Below are 21,360 nucleotides of genomic sequence, written 5' to 3'. Positions count from 1 at the left end.
CCCGGCGACCCCCAAATAAGGGATATAAATTAACGAATAAAATTGCTTGTGGATGAACACAAGCGGGTGTAGGTAAACTTGGGTCCACCGTAAAATCCCTATCGAATCCGTCTAGACAAAATGACAAAGTTTCCATTGCCTTTGGCGATAAAGTGCTGTCGGATGCGAAAAAATGCGCGAGCGCTTTCTGCCGACAATATATAATGCAGTCTACGGTCGACAAAGGTAGACGGAGGGCCAACAGACACGCACATAAAAATAAATACAGCGCGTCACCAATTACCATCACCGACAAAGAAGTTAGGGATTCCATCGATCTTGCTAAACCAGCCAAAGCAGTGGGCCCAGATGGCAAAGCCATGCCGATGCTTAAAAGCCTGGGAAAAGAGGGTTTCAAGAATTTAGCACATGTCTTCAACCTGTCTCTTTTCACCTTTGTCATACCCGAAAAATGGAAAATGGTCAAGGTGGTCCCGCTACTAAAGCCTGGGAAACCAGCTAACACAGGAGAGTCGTATCGCCCGATATCTCACCTATCGCCAGTAGCCACGACGCACAGTGGCGCCTCTGCCGTTAAAGCATGGCAAAAATCAAAAAAATCATGAAAGCGTTCGCTAAATCTAATACATGTTTCTAATAGAGAATTTTCCAGGGATCAAGAGCATACAACTGTTTTTTTACAGAAAATTATAGTTTACCAGGTAGAGCCGCTCAAAATTGACCAATTTTCAACATTGGGAAAAATTTGAAATTTTTCTTCTTTTTCGTTGTATTTAAAATGGTTTTGTGAGTAAATAAGGCGGCCAGTTGTCGTTTTCTTGTATAGCAATTAAAGATAATTTAATTTAGGATTGAAACAAAAAAAATGTTTTTTTTTGGTAAAAGTTGGCGGATATGCCTGTTTTTCGAAATGCCTATTGTTAGGGCCTTTTTAAAACTTTGATGGAAAAAAAATGTTAAAATATGTGCTCCGTCAAATTAACAGTAGTTATTTGCGAAATATTCATTTACCCAAATTCATAAAGTCTACCTGCGTCCAGCTGCAACTTCACTTTTTACATCAAATAAAGTTAAACAACCTTGGGCATAAATACGCGCCTGAGCAGGTATATATAATTCAGTACGGCCGTAAGGTCGTTTTTGTTATTGGAACTTGTTAACAACATACATTTTTTTAGCTACGAATTGTATACCTAAAATTCATTTTAATAATTTGAGTAGGTATATCATTCGTCTTTTGGAGATTAAGGAACTAAGTATTCTGTTTACTTAAATAAAGTGAATAGTGTTTTTAAATATAGTTCACAGTTTAATATTTAGTCAGATATACTCGAAGCCAATTCTAATATGTATCTAGAAAACTCGAAATTATTTGGGGTGTTTAAATCTACAAAGTCAAGACGGGACTTCGTTTTGGCTATTATGAGAGAATTGGCGAGTGAAACAAGCATTAAAGAAAAGGAAGGCCTGGAAGAAAAAAAAAATGGTTTACAATACATTATGATAGAAATAAAATGGAAGGACGTCTATCGTAAAAATTAAAAATTTCTAAGTTAGCATGAAAAGTTGCTAGCTGACAAAACTTTTTTGGACGAAGAAACGCCTAGCACGTCAACCAATCCAACTAGAGGGAGACCAACAAACCCCATAGAAAAGTGCTCCACATTCACAAGGAAAAGGAAGCTGTCTGATACCACAAAAGCTATGGCCACGAATCATCTTTTAGAAGCACTGGCTGTTAAATATAAAAAAACGAAGAAAATGTGAAGTCTCATATAACAGAAGCAGTTGTGGTAGCAAGTCCAGTGCGACTGATGACGATCAAAAGCAGCATTCCCACACCACCAAATGCGCTACCTAGGAAATACATTCCCGAAGAAGCTTTGGCGCTGTTTATAGATCTCGGTTTAACGAAGAAAAAATATATTATATTGCGTAAGTCATTATTGCAACATAATGCCGATATTTTACCTGGATACAAAAAAATTACTCAAGCCAAGAAAGAAGCAGTTCCCCTAAGTCCCAAAATAACCGAAGTATCAGCCGAAATTGAGCTATAAAACCTAATGGATCATACGTCTACACGACTACTTCAAAGTTTTACTGAAGAAAAGTTGAAATCACTGGCAAAGGAGCTAGCATTGATAACTAAGTGGGGCTGTGATGGATCATCAGGACAAAGCGCATATAAACAAAGAATAAATGTAGACGATGAAACAATTACAGATAGTAATATGTTTATGGCTTCTATTGTTCCATTACGACTAATAGATGAAGCTTCAGAATATTGGAAAAGTCCACGTCCGTCATCAACTATATTGTGCCGCCCGATATTATTTAAATACGAGAAGGAGTCTTCGGAACTCATAAAAGCAACAATGAGTGATATAAAAAATCAAATTGCCAAATTAGAACCAACAATAATTGAAATTGAAGAGGGGAATGTCATTACAATAAAGCATGATTTTCTTCTAACAATGGTCGATGGAAAAGTTTTGAACTTAATAACAAATACGACATCTACAATGAAATGTCCAATTTGTAAGAAGAGCCAAAAGGACTTTGAAAATCTTGATGATTCAATAACTGACAATCTAAATTATGAGTATGGAATATCTCCTTTGCATGCTAGGATAAGATGTTTGGAATTTGTTTTCAAGCTCGCTTATACAATACCACAACAAGGAGAAGTTGTCGACGACAATACAACATGTAAGGAGAAACAAAACAGGAGAAAAAAAATAATTCAGGATGATAGAATGCATAGAGATTGGCCTTAGAGTTGACTGCCCAAAGTATGGATACGGAAATACAAATGATGGTAACTCCTCAAGAAGATTTTTTAAAAACGATGAAGGGACTGCTCGCATAACAGGAGTTGATAGAGATATTGTGAAAAGATTGGGAGTAATTTTAAATATTTTAAACTCCCACGAACCAGTTAATGGACCCAAATTTGGAGAATATGCATCTAAAACTACAGAGTTGCTGCATCAAAAGTCTCCTGAAAAGAAACTTACACCAACGGTACATCAAATTTCAGCACATGGAAAAGATTTAATACTGGTTACCATTAGGAGAATTGTCTGAGCAGCTCAAGAATCTAAGAACAAGGTAGTTCACGAGTTAGACAAAACGAAGACCTTTTTAACATGTTAGCTATCTCTTCTGATCCAGTCATATCATCTATGAGGTATGTAAGAACACAAAAAGATCTTACAAATGCGTATAGCTCAGAAATGGTTGCTTTGTTAGATATATGTTCCAGTGACGATGACTATGTTAAGATAAAATAAGTTTCTCACTTCTTATCACAACAATGAAATTGATTTACTAATCAATTTTGTTACTTTATTGAAAAATAATATATCTATGTACAAGTTAATTTTTTATATCAATTAAAGAATTAATTAATTTAGTAATTTATAAATATATACTTTTCGTTATTGCATTTCTCTAAAGTTTATCAAATTTATTTTAAGGCTTAGGCATTTCGCCTTCAAACGATTATTAAATTTTTATAGAAATCAGTAGGTCTATCGAGTTTCGTACAAATTGGTAAAGCGGTTACTAAGATCAAACTTTTTAGCATAAATGGGCAGTGCCACTCCCCCTTTCCAAAATTCGTTGGCTGTTTAATCTTTAGCGCAAATAAAATTTCATTGAACCACTTTCAATAACTTTTAGTTATTAATAAAATACATCTTTGGCTTGTAAATTAAAAAAAAAACATGTAAAATTTTACGATGAATTTTGAAGCACCTTGTTATTGTGGCACCAAAAATGGACATTTGATTTTTATAAGAGTATTGCCATTTAAAAAAACAATACGTCTATCGATTTTGGTAGTTATTGATTACGTGACTACTTAGATAAAACTTTTTATCATAAGTGGGCAGTGCCACGCTATCTTATCAAAATCATTAGTTTATCTTATTTAATGCTTAAATACGTCATTATAAGACAAATATCGTTTTATTTTTTTTTATTTTTTTATTAAAAACATTTTGTTTTTGCATTTTTCTAAAAATTTTCGACTCTGGCGATTTTTTTTGAAGCACCCTGTATCTGTGACATTCTCAGCTTTCACACAATAAAACTTCAAATAATTAGCTTTCATTTGCATTTTAAATTTTAAAAAAATCTTCATTGGTTCCAAAGGTATGATTTTTGCAAAGAAAAAACTCAAAAGGCTCCACTGTGCGACGCTTGAAGCCATTTTATAAGCTTTTATTTACCTTTATTTGGCTGGTGTATGTAATGAAATCTTGCAAGTTAAATTTGATACACTTCCCGGTGTCCGATTGAGCTGAAATTTTGCACACATGTATAACTCCGATGACAATGCAGTATTACTTTGCGAGAATTCGATAAATTAATCGATAACACAGTTATCGGTAAAGATTTGTGTTTACTTTGGCATAACAGCCTAAGTCCCATACAAACCCGCCGGTACCTAACCGTGGATTCTGAGACTTGGGCGATTATTCCTTGTAAACATAGATATTTATATTGCATATTAACAAACTGCGAAAAGTGGAGACACAACCCTCTGTTGTATTTCTGTGTATAACCAACATAGCTGATTTTTAAGGCTGTTTAACTCTGTAATCTTTTCTGTAATTTATTTTGCTTTTGGAAAAATTACCTATTTGAAAAAAGCTGGCTGAAAAATATTGGCATAACAGCTTAAGTTAAACCAAGAATGGAAAATCTTGGAAAATTTGAGCAAATGTGGCAATTACGCGCGTTCGTTGAACGAAATATTGAAAATCTATTGATCATCGCTAGGAAATTAGCGACGTTCCATCAACTAAGCAGCACTTTAGCAATACTACTGTTATTATTTGGCTGCTCAAACACACCCATATTAATTGTGCATTAAATCTAAAATATACAACTCAAAAATGGCTCCGGTTGTTATGTCCGCAGCATTTATTTGGTTCAAATACACAACCAATAATAGGCAAAGCCATAATAATTTACACGGATCATCAATTCTTTCTCTGGTTCAAAAGCTGAACTACCAGCGCTACCGTCATAAGCTCAGTGTCATCATTGCCAGTAATTCGCTTGGAGTCATTCCGTCAATGAGCTACCATTAAGCTGGCACTGCATTGGCGTTGACGCCATGCAATTTACATCACCAAAATTGCGCGAATGCCCAGGCTCATGACATTTTTAATCTATATGGTGAAAACGAAGCAGGGGCAAAACGTATGGTGCATTCCTGGCCCAGCCGTCCCCTCATTATCAATTCATATTTCTTATTATCAATTTATGTATTCTCAATATGAAGTTACATTTTTCACTATCAATTTATATTTTCTCAATAAGAAGATACGCTTCTCATTATCATATTTTATTTTCTCATTATAAATTTGGATTTCCCATTATCGATTTGCGTTTTCTCAATACCCGTGTTTTTTTTTTTTAACAGGCGTATGCGTTTCGTTTGCCCGTTGAAAATAACGCCTATCCTCACTAAGATAGTGCTTAGGAGACCCATTTAGCGGTTGTGGTTAAAGAACTAGCTACAGCAGCAGGGTGTAGCGAAAAGCGGATACACAACCCTCTGTTGTATTTCTGTTTATAAATAGTGGACGCGCATAGAATGCAGAGAATTAGTGCAGAGGGTGAAACATAGACAATCTAAGTTACATCTGAGTATAATGCGTATTGAAATTTAGTAGTATTAATTTTATACGTAGCAATTTCAGAGGTGTATTTAAAGTTTGTCCCTTAGCAGTTCATATAAAGTTTAAGCGTAAACTTATATAGATGAGAAAAAAACACAGCTAATATAAACAAAGACTGATCGAAGAATAAAGATGTTGCATGCGCGAACTTCAGTGGAAATCAGCTGAGCTTCACAAAATTCTAGTAGGTCACTTCCACCACACCAAAAACTTTAACACAATTTTTAACATAATTTAAGCATACAAAATACACTGATTGTAGGTTTAGAGTGTAAAAATGTAAATTCTGAACAGATTAGCTGAATAAAAAATGTACAAATAATTATTAAATAACAAATACAGACAGTGGTAGTTTAACAAATTCTGCTGTGGTAAGTGGTGAATATGACCTACTAGAGGTTTTGTGAAGCTTGCTTCACACTATTTTTCGTCCCTGCAGCATCTTTATTCTTCGATAAGTCTTTTTATAAACTTATATTTCTCAATATAAAGTTATATATTCTCATTATAAACTGGAAAAGGTGAAGTGCATAAACGAACTGTCAAATTTTGTATGAAAACTCATTTACAACATTTCATGGTGTAAACGCGATAAACTCAAAGGAATGCAACCTTGCAAACAACAGCCGTCATTTTTATGTGTAAAAATTCTATGATACAACGAACGCTAACGCAGTTAGGCTGTTATCGGTAAGTGTTGCATACTTTTCTGCGCACGTGATTTTGTTTTACAGATTTTTGGCGATGGAATCTTACTTAAGCGAAAGTTGGAATTTTATTTTAAAACAGATTTAACCCACGGAGCAGATATCTGCAATGAGTAGTTGTAATCTGAACGCGACATAGGCAAAGTCACAATAAAATCTGATTTTAAGTTAGTTAACACTCGAATAGAAGAACTTGACTGTTCAAAGTTGACTTCGAAGAAACCTTGTAATGTCGATGCATTAAAAGAAATGGATAGGATGAGTAACGTTACAAATAACTAGTTAAGATTACACAACTAATTAAAACAATATTTTACCCTACTAAAAATTAAAAAAAAAAAATCATATTTAAATTAAATTTAAGAAAAAAGCTTTTCTAAGAACAAGCTGTAGTACTTGTTAATAAAACGAACTAAAAAGTAAAAAATAAAATTAAAGAAAAAAAAACTTTTTTAAAAATAAGCTTTTGTTATTGGTTAATAAAATTAACTGAAAAGTAAAAAATAAATTGACTGTAAAGAAATATAACGCTTTATAAGTTCATTGTAACCTTTAACGATAAGTGGGCTTTTTCGTCTGCGAAAAAAAAATCTATATTGTACATAATTATATATTTTTAAAATTAAAATTTTGCACCTAAATTATTAAATCTTACAGTTTATATCACAGTCCTAATTGTTCTAATAAAAGCGTGTTACATTGTGATAGCAAGAAAAGGAGATCCTAAATGTTCTTAATTATACCAACAAAATTTAACACGCTTTTTATTAGAACAATGAGGACTGTGATATAAACTGTAAGATTTAATAATTTAGGTGTAAAGTTTTAATGTTAAAAATATATAATTATGTACAATATAGAATTTTTTTTGTCGCAGACGAAAACGCCTAATTGTCGTTAAAGGTTACAATGAACTTATAAAGGGTTATATTTCTTTACAGTCAATTTATTTTTTACTTTTTAGTTAATTTTATTAACCAATAATAAAAGCTTATTTTTAAAAAGTTTTTTTGTCTTTAATTTTATTTCTCCCCTACTTCAAAGCAAATTTGCAGCTAGCACCACCACCGCGCTAAATGCCATCAACACCCAGATAAATTGCGGTTTAAATTAAAACCCCCACCATAGAACAGTACCTATTCGTTGCGCTAGACCTATCAAAAGCTTTTGATACGATCAACCATGGCACGTTACTGCAAGGCCTGGAAGGGTCTACCCTTCCACCATGTCTTAAGAGGTGGACCGCAAATTATGTGGGTGGTCGGCAGGCATCGGTGCACTTTAGAAATGAAACATCAAAACCAAGAAGAATTAAACAAGGGGTGCCTCAGGGTGGTATCCTATCCCCACTTTTGTTTAATTTCTACATATCTAAGCTACCTTCGCCACCAGAAGAATTACTATCGTATCCTACGCCGATGACTGCACAATAATGGCCACAGGCCCAGGCCCACAGATCGATGAGCTTTGCAACAGAATAAACGGCCTGGCATTATCACCGACTAAATCCTCCGCGACCTTATTTACAACATGGACGTCCCAAATGTCGACCATTTTGAACAGCCATGTCGATGGCACTACGCTACCGACTGTCCTACACCCCAAAATCTTGGGTGTGACGTTTGATCAGGATCTACATTTTGGTGAGCACGCAGCCGAAATTGTTCCGAAAATCCAGAGCCGTAATAAAATCCTCAAATCCCTTGCTGGCAGTACTTGGGGAAAACACAAAGAAACACTTATTACCACATACAAAGCAATTGGCCAGCCGATTGCATGCTACACGTCCCCTATATGATCGCCAAGCCAAAAAACTACCCACTGGAAGAAGCTACAGGCCTGCCAAAATACTGCTCTCAGAATCGTCACGGGCTGACTCCTTATATCCCCAGAACACCATCTAGATAATGAGGTGAGAATACTTCCCATCAAGGAGAGAAATGAGATGCTAACCAAACAGTTCCTGTTGAATACCCAGAAAACTGGGCATCCCAACAGACATCTGATTGATGAGCCAACACCGCCTAGGGGATTAAGGAGTCATCTCCGTAAGCATTTTGAGGAAATACGGCACCTGAGAACTCAACCGTATGAAGCAAAAAACACCAGGAGGTCCTTGGTGAACTCCACAAACAGGCATCGGACCTTTGTGCCAGGAATTGCCCGGTGAATCCAGTACTCAAAGAATAGTACCCAAAACTTGCGGAAGAGGAACGCATACTCCCCAGGGAAACGCAGTTCACTCTAGCTCACTCTAGCTCAACTTCGTTCTGGATACTGTAACAGGTTAAACCCTTACCTATCCAGAATCAACCCCGACATACAAAATGTATGCCCCGCTTGCAACGTGTCCCCACATGACACCAACCATCTCTTTAACTGTAATATGGAACCAACGCCTCTAACACCTTTCATTATGGTCCACCCCTGTTGAAACGGCAAGTTTCCTTGAACTCCCGTTAGAGGATATTGATGACAATATGTGGTCGGTCGCGGCTGTTAGGTGGGGTGAAGCACTGCTACAACAACAATAAGCGGAGTGCAACGGTGCGAAGAAGCCACGGTATCCTGCGAAGACCGACTTGCAAGCTAGTCGCTTTAGCTCTGTGAATCCCCTTGGTTTCACGGAGGGGTGGAATGTAACTGCTCCATTATCGTATGAACAAACGCAACCCTGCGTATTGCTGAATATTTGCATTGTTTCTTTATTTCTTGTATTTCGTATTGCTGAATATCTATATATATAAATATAAGTGCACATTTTTGGTGTTACTTTATAACTTGAGACCGGCTCCACCTAATGGGCTATCATGTAGATGGTTTCTGTAAGGTAGATAGGTAGGTTGAACTGGCCGGTCCATGAGGACCTCATATAGACTGATTGAGTCCGTAGTGTTACCAGAAGTTTGTTTTAACGACCAAACTGAAAACCCCTATCAAAAACCAGGACCTATGCTATAAATAACTCCGTCCTCTTGGCAAATACTAGAAGCTTCCTAGGACTTAAGCCTTAAGACTTAAGCTTCTAGATCTGACAGCTGTATCACTCTTAATAGCTAGAGTCTTAGCCTGGCAAGTGCAGGGCACGAGCACAGAACGTGCTCAATCGTTTCGTCCTCCAAATCGCACTTCCTACATCTGCTATCACTGTCTATAGTCCTCTCTTTTTAATGGTAGAAGCAATTGTGTTAGTCTAAGGTTGTAATACCTACAAATAATCTTCGACACTTTACAGCCCCGCGCTTGAACCCACGCCTTTCCCGCTTGGTCGATCATGTGCACTTCTCGCCTTCGCTTAATTTCGCCCAATCTATTTGGGACATCTACGGAGCAAGCTTCAAGGGATGCACCCTTTTTAGATAGTTCGTCGGCTTTTTCATTCCATCTATTCCCATATGCCCTGGGACGCAATATAGATGTATGATTCTCCCTGTCCCGATTCTCGGCAGAGACTGCTTACACTTAGATGCCGTGCTATGCGAGATTATTGCCTTAATTGCTGCTTGACTGTCAATATAAAAGTTAACACGGTTGCAGCTTAAGCTATTCTCTTCCAGGGTTTCTACTGCTTTGGTTACGGCTAATATTTCCACTTGGAAAACGCTACAGTAATCCGGCAGCCTGTAGGATCTGCTTATTTCCGGATCAGCGCAGTATACCGCAGACCCTACTCCTTCCACTATTTTGGAACCATCGGTGTACACATGTATCGCCTCGTCCGCCATTTGCGCACTCTTGCGCCAACCGTCCACCTCTCTTGTGGCCTTAAGATCTCCCTCGAATCGCATATAGGGAATCATGTAGTGTGTTCGTCTTGTGATTGATAACGCTATACTACTATGGCCATATAGTCGGCGCTCAAGCTGTTCCGAAACCCCGAGCCTGGTTGCGGTCGTTGACGCTTTGTTCTTTGCAACCAGGTCTACAGGTGGGATGTGCAGAATTGCATACAGTGCAGCCGTCGGGGTTGTTTTCAGGGCTACCGTAATGCTAAGCATCGATATTCTACATACCCCTCTAATTTTTTGAGGTATGTTGTTTTTTGTGTGGCTTCCCACCAAACAAGAACTCCATAGTATAGAATAGGGCTTACAATCTCTGTAATGACCCAATGAGAAAAAGAGGGCGATAGGCCCCACGTACACCCCAGCATTCTTTTACATGCATAGAGTGCCGTTGAGGTCTTCTTGACCCTCTCCTCCACGTTGAGCTTCCATGACAGCTTACTGTCTAGGATGATTCCTAGATATTTTGTGCAAGGTTTCTCCTGTAAGGTCACCCCTCCTAACTTAGGCCTGGTCCAATTTGGGACCTTATACCTCTTTGTAAACAAGACCATATCCGTCTTCTCCGCATTGACTTTCAACCCGACATTAGATCCCAGGTATGGATATCCCGAAGCGCCCGATCCATCAAAGAACGAATCGTTGGAAGGCACTTTCCACTTATAACAATTGCAACGTCATCTGCGTAAGCCGTAAGTTTTACGGGTCCCTCATCGAATTGCCTGAGCAGTTGGTTGATGACCAGCGTCGCAGAGGTGATAGCACCCCTCCCTGCGGCGTGCCCACTGATTTCGTGGCCTCGTACAATCCCCATTGTGATGTAATTTTGCTGCAATTTAACATGCAGCCGATCATCTGATTAAGACAGGATGTACTTTAATGTAAGTAAGACCATCCATAATCGCCGATTTTGCAACATTATTGAAAGCCCCGGCAATGTCCAAGAAGACTCCTAGAGCATACTCCTTATATTCCAGGGATTTCTCTATACTTATTACCACCCTATGCAATGCGGTGTCTACCGACTTGCATTTGGTGTACGCATGCTGTGTTGTGGAGAGCAGCTTTTCATCCACGTTGGACTTTATGTACACATCTATGAGCCTCTCCAAGGTTTTGAGCAGAAATGATGTTAAGCTAATGGGTCTATAGTCTTTGGCATACACGTGACCGATCTTCCCCGCCTTTGGTAGAAAAGCTACACGAGCAGTTCTCCAAGAGTGCGGTACATGATTCAGTCTTATGCACCCATCGAATATTATTTTAAGCCATTCCACGACCGCCCTACTTGAGACTTATAGCATGGCCGGGAATATACCATCTGCGCAGGCGATTTAAACTTAGAAAACGTCTTCACTGCCCACTCGATCTTGGTATCGGTCACCAAGCCCGGCACTACTAGCTCCGTGATCGAAGTGTGAGTGATGTATGCTGGCTCTTCTAAACCGTCTCCCGATGGGAAATGTGTATCGAGAAGCACCTCAAGGGATTCCTCATTATTACGTGACCACTCCCCGTTCTCTTTCTTTATTAGTCCCTGGACTATGTTTGCTAGGACTTTTTTCAACCGTGCTGTTTCGCTGAAACATTCTATGTCCGTACAGAAACTTTTCCATGAGTTTATCTTCGCCCTGGTAATTTCACGCTTGTAGATCCTCAGTAGATCCCTGTAATCGTCCCGACACGCTTCGCTTTCCGCGGTCTTTGCGAGCTTAAACATTTCTTTTACCTGTCTTCTTAGAAGACTCAGCTCATTGCTCCACCATGGCGGCTTTGCTTTTCCTCTGAATCTTCTCAGAGGGCAAGATTTTTTATACGCAGTCATAACCGTCCTTGTTAAGAATTCATTGGACTCCTTCAGTTCCTCTACATTAGCAACCTCTTTGGGTTGTCCCAGTTTTTTTCTACATGTTTCTGGAATTTAGTCCAGTTCGTTGACCTAGGGTTTCTAAAGGTTCCTCCCTTCTCTACCCTATTTAGGGGGATGCTGAAGCTGATGTACGCATGGTTTCTGTAAAGTTTGATTGAATTTGGTCGAGCAGTTCATGAGATATATCACACCAAGCTACGGCTACGTTTCATACCAATAGATGGTGCTTATTTGCATATTTGCGTTATTTCATGAAATGGAATAGGTGGTGCTTATTTCCATTTTGCATTATTAAATGGAATTGAAACAACCAAGAATACAGTTGAAATAATCTTGGAAATTGCTGATGAAGATGTCATACATTTCGCATCGGCAAATTCATTTTTGGCTGGGATTTTGGCAACAAGAATTCAAGAGTATCGAGTTCATCGCCATTGCCCTCTTATGCATTATTTCGGTCAATATTTTAGAATTCTCGAAATCAAAACCCGACATTTCGCAAATTTCAACTGGTTCTTTTCAAATGGTCGCTTCCTTACTGAAAATTTACAATATCTCTTCATTACCAACCGTCCCAACAAACAACGGTTCGGCGCAACGTGTTCAATCTTCTTTCACGACGAGAAATCACTTATTGGGAAAACGAATATACAGAATCGTTGACTGTTGCCATTCAACTTGCAAATTTACGACTACCAAATCTGATAGCCATAAGATTTACATATATACAATGTTTCCTCGAAATACGGATCAAGTCAACATTAGAAACATTCGCCCACCTGTTTTCAAATCAATATCGCTACAACTATTCGGTAACCTAACTCATGGATCCCTCGAGCTCAACGAATATATTCACCAACGTCCCGAAAAATTGTTGTTCCTACACACTTACTAACTTTTTACTCTGATGCCTTAATTGCTGATTACATTAGAAATGTACAATGAAGCTTTGATAATAATTGAAGATATGTGTCTTGCGATTGCCAATAAATCAGTTAGCAGTTAGCTTTGATCTCACCAAATCGTCCAATGCATGATTTATTTGATCGATAGTTGCAGCATGAACAACAATTCGATTGTGTACATTTACATTTACGTACACTTGTTCAATCGAACATCACCAAATTCAACAATCAACAAAAGGATATATATGTCAAAATCATGCAAGCTGTTTCTGATAACACTGGTGGATTATATTTTTCGGATGCACCTGGCGGCACCGGAAAAACATTTGTGATTTCATTGATTTTAGCAACTATTCGATTGCAACAGAAAATTGCTTTGGCACTCGCTTCTTATGGAATTGCTGCAACTTTATTGGATGGAGGACGAACAGCTCATTTATCTTTAAAATTGCCGTTGAATATACGTTGGTTGAAACTCCAACCTGTAACATATCCAAAAATTTAGCGATGGCAAAAGTTTTGCAACAAGCAGGGGTCTTTCTATGGGATGAGTGTACAATGGCAAACAAAAAATCATTGGAAACATTGTCAGGTGACTTTCGACCAACATTGCCCGTTATTCGACGATCAACACCCGCAGATGAGATCAATGCATGTTTGAAGTCTTCCCTTTTGTGGCGATACGTGAAAAAATGAACATTACACATAAACATGTGCGTTCAGTTGCACAATGATCAGTCTGCAGAGCAGTTCTCGAAGCAATTGTTAGAGATCGGAAATGGCAATCGACAAAACAAATGTTTTGATTACATTGCCAAACAATTTTTGTACAATTATCCAATCAAAAGAAGAATTAATTGAACGAGTGTTTCCAAATATTGTTCAAAACTACGTGAATCACGATTGGTTGAGAGAACGCGCAATAATGGCACCAAAAAATGTACATGTGAATGAAATCAATCATCACATTCTGAAAAATTGCCAGGTGTGGTGACAACATAAAAGTCAGTGGATAGCGCAATGAATCAAGATGACGCAGTGAATTATCCAGTTGAATTTTTGAATTCATTGGAACCGTCTGGTATGCCACCGCATTTTTTAAATTTGAAGGTCGGCCCATCATTATTTTATTATGGAATTTAAATCCACCAAAACTGTGTAATGGAACAAGACAACATGTAAAAAAGTTAATGACGAATTTAATTGAAGCAACAATACTGACCGGCAAAGCGAAAGGTGAAATTGTGCTTATACCGCGAATACCACTGATACCAACAGACATGCCATTTGAAATCAAGCGTTTGCAATTTCCAGTGCGCCTATCATTTGCTATGACAGTAACAAGGCGCAAGGACAAACGCTTCGAGTATGCGGATTGAATTTGGAGGAATCGTGCTTTTCGCACGGACAGCTATACGTTGCCTGTTCCAGAGTAATTCCAAATTGTTTGTTTATTCATATCCCAGATGGAAAAACGAAAATGTAGTGTATCCAAATGTTTTCGATTAAGGATTGAAATAAAGATTAAAAAAATTCTATGATATTTTATTCTTTTTCCAATATTTCTATTGGTGCACAGAAGCACACCGGGGTCCCGCTATTTTATCATATTTCATTATGTTCTTCTATTTCGTTCAATTTATTCGTTGTCAACTTTTCTTTGTAACTTATAAGTTCAGTTAAGTACTGGACGCCAACAAAATGTAACACGCTCAAGCTTATAAATTAAATATTCATGTTTAAAAACCAGCAAACCATAGATTTTTTACTTGCGAGTAGCTTCAACGACAGTATATATATATATTAAACACATGTAGATAGTAACTTACCTGTTTCGGTGCAGGTTTTTGATATACATTGGCACCCCAAACGACGTCTCTTTATAGAAACAATAACATAAATTATCAAAAAGGCAATAAGGAAAATTATGTTACTCCACCAAATAATAGGATTTCCTAGCAAATATATGCGATAGGAGCTTCCAGAAAAGAACTGTCCCTAAGTTATTGTCGATGTCACCATGCAAATACAGTGTGAAGTTCACGGCCATCAGCGTTTGAAGAAGTCATGGAAAAGAACAACAACATAATTAAATTACTAAACATTTTCCGAAAGATTTTTAAATATAGGTAGTTAGTGTAATCGGCTAACGGTTTAATTTGCTTGTAGTCCTTAAAAAAATAAATGTAACACGCGATAACCACCGAAGAGATTTTAGGTCGAGCTACTGTTCTCTTCCTCCGCTTGTAGTCGTTAGCATGGTTATTATCCACCTTGTTTTATAGCGGCAAATATGGATTTTTAAACCGAACGTTCGGTTTTGATATACTAATCGGCCGATAAAAGGGGACTTACCTTTTGCTAAAATAACCCGATTTTCTTTAAACGAAAAATCTTTTCATAAAACTTGAATAATATCCTAGGGTTTCTCATCTTTTTTTACGCTCACTACAGGTTTGTTGCATAAATTTTCAACGCTGCACGGTATTGTGTGAGGGTTCTCTTAAACAGTATGATCCGTACCTTTCTCTGCTCTTCTTCCCTGGATGGAAGCAGCTCTTTTGTCTGCTCTCGATAGTGACTATATTCTCCGTCTCTCGTTCTTGTTAGAAACCCACGGATGTGGGAAGATTGTATTCAAATACAGCCGAATACACCTTCTGCCTGCCCATGCACAGCTAATAGGCAGAACGACGTGGTTACATCGTTCAAGGCTCTCAGACACATAGTCGGGCGGTGGGTGTTTGGCTAAGCTATTACACCATCGACAACCTACTCTGTTCAAAGCGTTTAGTAAACTGGTAGTAACAGCAGTTGAAACAAGTGAAGGTGTCTAAATTCGGGTGTAACCGAACATTATATACTCAGCGTGAGCTTCAATTGTACATTTCATTTCAGATAAATAACTTTTCTACATAACACTTGGCACCGCCCGTTTAAAAAAAATATCTCCCCATTTCCTCTTAGAATAAAACTTGATAAGTGAAATATCATTTCACTTTTAAACTTGTTTTATATCTAAGTTGCCGTGGTCTTTAACCAATCCCGTCCATTTTTACTAGAAATATTTTCTGCTATAAGGAAAATATGTGTACACAATTTCATTGCGATATGTTAATTTTGCTTCGGGTTATGGCTCCCGAACCATAGAAAATTGCTTAGTCATAAAAGGGGCGGTGCCACACCCATTTTAAAAAATTTTAGTGTTTTCCAACTTAATGTTATAATTCAATTTATAAAGTAAATTTCTTTTGATACAAAGCTCTTCTTGGCTAAGATATAGCTTATTATTTTCGTCTACGACCCTATAAAAATCTTTTATATCAAAGTGGGCGTGGCCTTTGTAGTAATTGAAACCACGTTTTTATGTTATAGCAAAATTTTAATTATATTTTTTAAAACGCCTAAAAGTATGCGTCAATATCTTTTATTTTTCACAATAAAGAAAATATTTGAAAATTGAAAATCAATATTGAAACTTAAAATATTGATAATACATTTAAAAATTACAAAGTTCAAAGTAACTCAAATACAAAGTTAAATAAAAGTAATAAGAAACCTACATTACTCCCCCTTCAAGAAAATTTATCATTAAACAAATTGAATGTAACTCTCTTTTTATGTAAATTCTTGGTGTTGTTTGTGTCTGTTGTCTCAATTATTGCAGGTTTTAATCTATCAATAGGAATAGTTTTAATATTATTATCTATTTCAAGTTTAAAACATTTTTGGTCTTTTTCCACAATTTTGTAAGGTCCTTCATATGGTTGTTGTAATGAATGTTTATTAATGACTCGAACGAATGCAAATTTACAAGTTTGAAGATCTTTTGGAACATAAATTCCAGTATCAGCATATTTATGATGACTTAAATTTGATCTAACATTTCGAAAATGTTCACGTAAATTACTTAAAACTTCAGTTGATGAGAAATTTTTAGGTGATGGCACAACAAGTTCCCCTGGCAAACGTAAATTCTGACCGAAAACCATTTCCGCTGGTATAGCCGAAATATCTTCTTTGTAAATAGATCGCAAACCAAGTAATATGACAGGTAACTCGTCATACCAATTATTTGTGTCCTCTCTAGCTATTATAGTAGTCTTTAATTGTCTATGAAACCTTTCAACCATACCATTTCCTTGAGGGTGATATGCGGATGTTGTAATTTGGTGACTACCAAGTAATTTAGTTAACTCTGAAAACAATTTCGATGTAAATTGGCTACCTTGATCAGTTGTTATCTTTAACGGAACTCCAAACCGAGAAATATATTCTCTAAAAAACTTAATTGCAATTGTAGTTGCTGAAATATCTTTTAATGCATATGCCTCAGGCCAACGGGTAAGTCTTTCAATAATCGTTAAAATATAGCGATGTCCTTTTGAAATAGGTAATGGTCCAACTATATCTAAATGGATGTGTTCAACTCTATTCTTGGGAATTTGAATTTTGACAACAGGGGATTTTGTATGACGATAAACTTTAGACTTTTGACAATTAAGACACTCTTTTGACCAAATATTAATATCCTTATTCATATTAGGCCAATAATATTTTTTAACTATGAGCCGTCGTGTAGCTCTTGTACCCGGATGTGCTATTCCATGTAAAATATCGAATACTGTCTTTCGCAAATTACTCGGTACAAATGGCCTAGGAGTTTCTTCTGAAGTTTCACACCAAATATTAAAATGGGAATATTAATTAACTTTAAATTTAGATATTGAGAATCAGATACAAGTTGATTTAAGTCATCATCTTTTTGTTGTTCAGTTTGTAAAATTTTAAAATTCAGTTCTGTATTATATATTGCATTAACCTCAAAAGCTCTAGATAGCGTATCTGCTACAACATTGGATTCTCCTTTAATGTATTGTATGTCATCAGTAAATTGTGCCATAAATTCCAAGTATCTCGTTTGTCTAGGACTTCATTCTGTTTTTGAATTTAAAACAGTAGTCAAAGGTTTATGGTCCGTATAAACTGTAAATTGTCGTCCTTCAAAAAGATATCTAAAATGTTTCATATTTAAATAAATCGCCAATAATTCCCTATCAAAAGCACTATACTTAATTTCAGTTGGAGAAAGTTTTTTAGAAAAGAATGCAATGGGCTCAATTTTATTATTGTAATTTTGTTGTGTAACGCCCCCAATCGCTGTGTTAGATGCATCTACTGTTAAAGATAATTTAGCATCTTTGTTAAAATGATTTAACAATATCGTAGATGCAAATTTATCTTTAATGCATTCAAAAGCTTCATTCGAATTCTCATCCCATACCAAAGTTTTGTCACGTTTCTTATTTACTTTGTTAATCAGATCATAAATTTTGTTTGTAAATTCTGCTAGTTTTGGAATGTATCTATGATAATAATTTACCATACCAATAAATTTCTGTGCCTGCTTAACTGATTTTGGACGTTCGTTACACCAAAAGTACATTTACTTGGTTTAATGTTTAAACCGTACTCTGTAAGGCGTTGAAAAAGGACACGTAAATATTTTAAATGTTGCTCTTCGTCTGTACTTGCAATAAGTAAGTCGTCGATGTAAGCATATACAAAATCTAAGTCACCTACTCCTCATTTATGAATCGTTGAAAGGTTTGTGCAGAATTTCTAAGTCCGAAAGGCATTCTCATGAATTCAAACATACCGAAAGGAGTTGTAATAGCAGTTTTATAAATATCTTCTTCAGCCATAGGAATTTGGTGATATGCCTTAACTACATATAATTTTGAAAATATATTTTTATTATGAAGGTTCATATTAAAATCTTGAATGTGAGGTATGGGATAACGATCGGGAACAGTTATTATATATATATATATTATTATTTTTTAGGTACAAGGTGAAGTGGTGATGCTACTAAAGAATTTGAAGGCCGAAAAATGCCTATTTTAACTAAGAAATCAAACTCCGTTTTCGCGACTTTGTATTTAATCAGATCTAAGCGCCTGGGCTTAGAAAATGGAAGACTACCTTCTGTTACAAGTCGATGTACTGTTGTATGTTTAACAGGTTTAGTATAATTTGGCTCTTAAATAAGTGACGGAAACTCTTTTAATAATTTTGTAAATTTGTTGTCAACCACAAATAATTTAGGTAATGGAATATCACAAAAGTAAGATACTGTATTAACTGAGAGATTGGTTAATGGATCTCTTAAACGTTTATGTTTAATGTCTATAAGAAGACCATATTTACAAAGAAAATCAGCGCCAATTATTGGCTTGGCTATATCCGCAATCAAAAATGTAAAAAGAAATTCACGTCTTAAACCTAAATTTACGTTTAAAAGCCTTTTCCCGTAAGTGGCAATTGTTGAGCCATTAGCTGCAGTGAGAATTATGTCTGAACGTTTCGTATGAGGAAATTTAGACGGGGGTAATTCCGAAATTTCTGCTTCACTATCAATTAAAAAATTTTGTTTGTTTTCTCTATCAAAAATATATAAGCGACGCGTCGAAAATTCTAAATTTCCGTTGTTCGTCGCTGCAACAACAAAAGAATTTAGTTTGTTGAATCTTTGTTTTTGTTATAAGAACAAGGTTGTTCACAACTTCTGGCATTATTTCCAAATTTGTAGTGAAATCTACACCACCAATTTGTATTATTACGCGAGTTAGAACGATGCCTAAAAGAATTTCTAAAATTATTCCTAGAATTAGAACGCGACCTAGATTTATTCATATACACTTCTGTTTTAATTTCTGCTAACTCCAAATAAAGTTTCTGAAAACTTTCACACATTAAAGAAGTGGTTTTAACTAGATTTTCAATAACTGAATTTTGAGATTTTGTATCTGATATTGTATTTACTGCGAAAACTTCTTTTTTTTCATAACTTCAAAAATGTTATCCGCTAATTTTACTAATTCATTAATATTATTAGAACTTGAGCTAGCCATAATTGCATTTAAAATTTTTAGGAAGTTTTCTCAACGAAATTCTCTTTAAAATATTTTCACTAAAATTTGAACCAGCTAACAACATTAATGACCGATAAAATTCAGAGGGCTTGCGATCACCCATTTCGGAATCATTTAATATTTTATCAAGCTTTGAATTTTCAATAAGAGAATGTCGTTCTATTAAAACTTTTTTGAGTTCACTAAACTTGTTAGTGAGGGGAGGGTTTTGGATAAAATCTAAAATTGTTACTATTACGTCTTGTGGAAGTGCTGTTATAATATGTTCGTATTTGGTATTCTCTTGAGTTATATTTTTGGTACTAAATTATGTTTCAGCGTGTATAAACCACGCTTCTGGACAACTAGTCCAAAATTGTGGAAGTTTGACTGATGTTGCTGAAATTTTGTTTTGATTGTAATTATCATACTGATTTGTAATATTTTGTTGTAAAGTGTCATTTGGTGTATTTATAAATGAATCATTTAGATTATTAGAAAATGTAGATGTTTTTGTATTATGTTGTGGTGAACGAAACATTATTGAATTAAATGAAAAGAGAGTTCACTAACAAAACAGTAAAATTAACTAGTAATTCTATGAAAAGAGAGTTTACAATAATAATAATAATAAAAATATATCTATATTTTAGTATACATACATAAAAGGTGATATGTTTATTCAAATACTTGCGAATATTTAGTTTGTTGCCGTAACTGATACTTATGCAATGGCTTTTGGTTGTCCTATACTATTGAATAATGCATTGGCATTTGATTCTTCTGTGGAGGAGCGTAAGAAGATTAAGCAGCTGATGATGATGTTTGTGCTTCAACTTGTTGCTCGTTGCTAGCGCTTATATTTAATTAGTCGTCTGGATCTTGATCAATATCGATGTTAATATTATTGGACCAGGGGTGATCTTGATCGTAATGGCGTTTACGAATACTGCGTTGGCACCTATTACGTTCGACGAAGCGACTTTTATTTGTAGCACTAGTGGAGTTTTATATTGATTTTTGATATACAATTACTGTTGCAGTTAGCTTGATTTAATGTTGTTCGCATGTGTTTCATAAATTTTAGAAGAAAGAACATATCAAACTTCAAACTACGATTAAAATACACCAGAAGTTAGATATTTCATGCGCTTATTATTTCTTTGCTTCCAATCCTCAGATAGGTTCGTGAATGTTTTTTTAAATTTTCGCAACTCAATGTTGAATATTTCAATTGTACTTCACTTTTAGGTTAAAACACTAAACAATTATGACGAGAAACGAGCTCAAATTCTGCAACTTCATTTGATGAAAAACGATTGTAAAATTTTACGCGATTACGCGCTATTAACGTTCGTGAGCTATTTAAAAGTCTGGCTGATCGCCAGCGTAGTAATTGAAACCACGTTTTTATGTTATAGCAAAACTTTAAATTATATTTTTTAAAACGCCTAAAAGTATGCGTCAATATCTTTTATTT

The 21,360-nt window shown here is 35.9% G+C and overlaps 1 protein-coding gene across 4 annotated transcripts in view; it reads right to left on the bottom strand.

The window, feature by feature from the left end:
- The window catches only part of tw (Protein O-mannosyl-transferase 2), a 2,413,568-nt gene that overhangs the window by 503,708 nt on the left and 1,888,500 nt on the right, over window positions 1-21,360 (bottom strand). For all 4 annotated transcript variants that reach the window (XR_010948728.1, XR_010948727.1, XM_067760057.1 and 1 more), the window contains exon 11: window positions 14,796-14,964. Coding sequence is in view for 2 of the 4 variants with exons in the window: in XM_067760057.1 (XP_067616158.1) it covers window positions 14,796-14,964 (169 nt within the window). In the remaining 2 variants the exon portion in view is untranslated. The remainder of the gene's footprint in view (window positions 1-14,795; window positions 14,965-21,360) is intronic.

This window comes from Eurosta solidaginis, chromosome 1 (assembly GCF_040869045.1).
Source record: "Eurosta solidaginis isolate ZX-2024a chromosome 1, ASM4086904v1, whole genome shotgun sequence".
NCBI classification, from domain to species: domain Eukaryota; kingdom Metazoa; phylum Arthropoda; class Insecta; order Diptera; family Tephritidae; genus Eurosta; species Eurosta solidaginis.
Note: the sequence above shows the minus strand (reverse complement) of the source record. Positions and strands in the feature narration are given on the sequence as shown.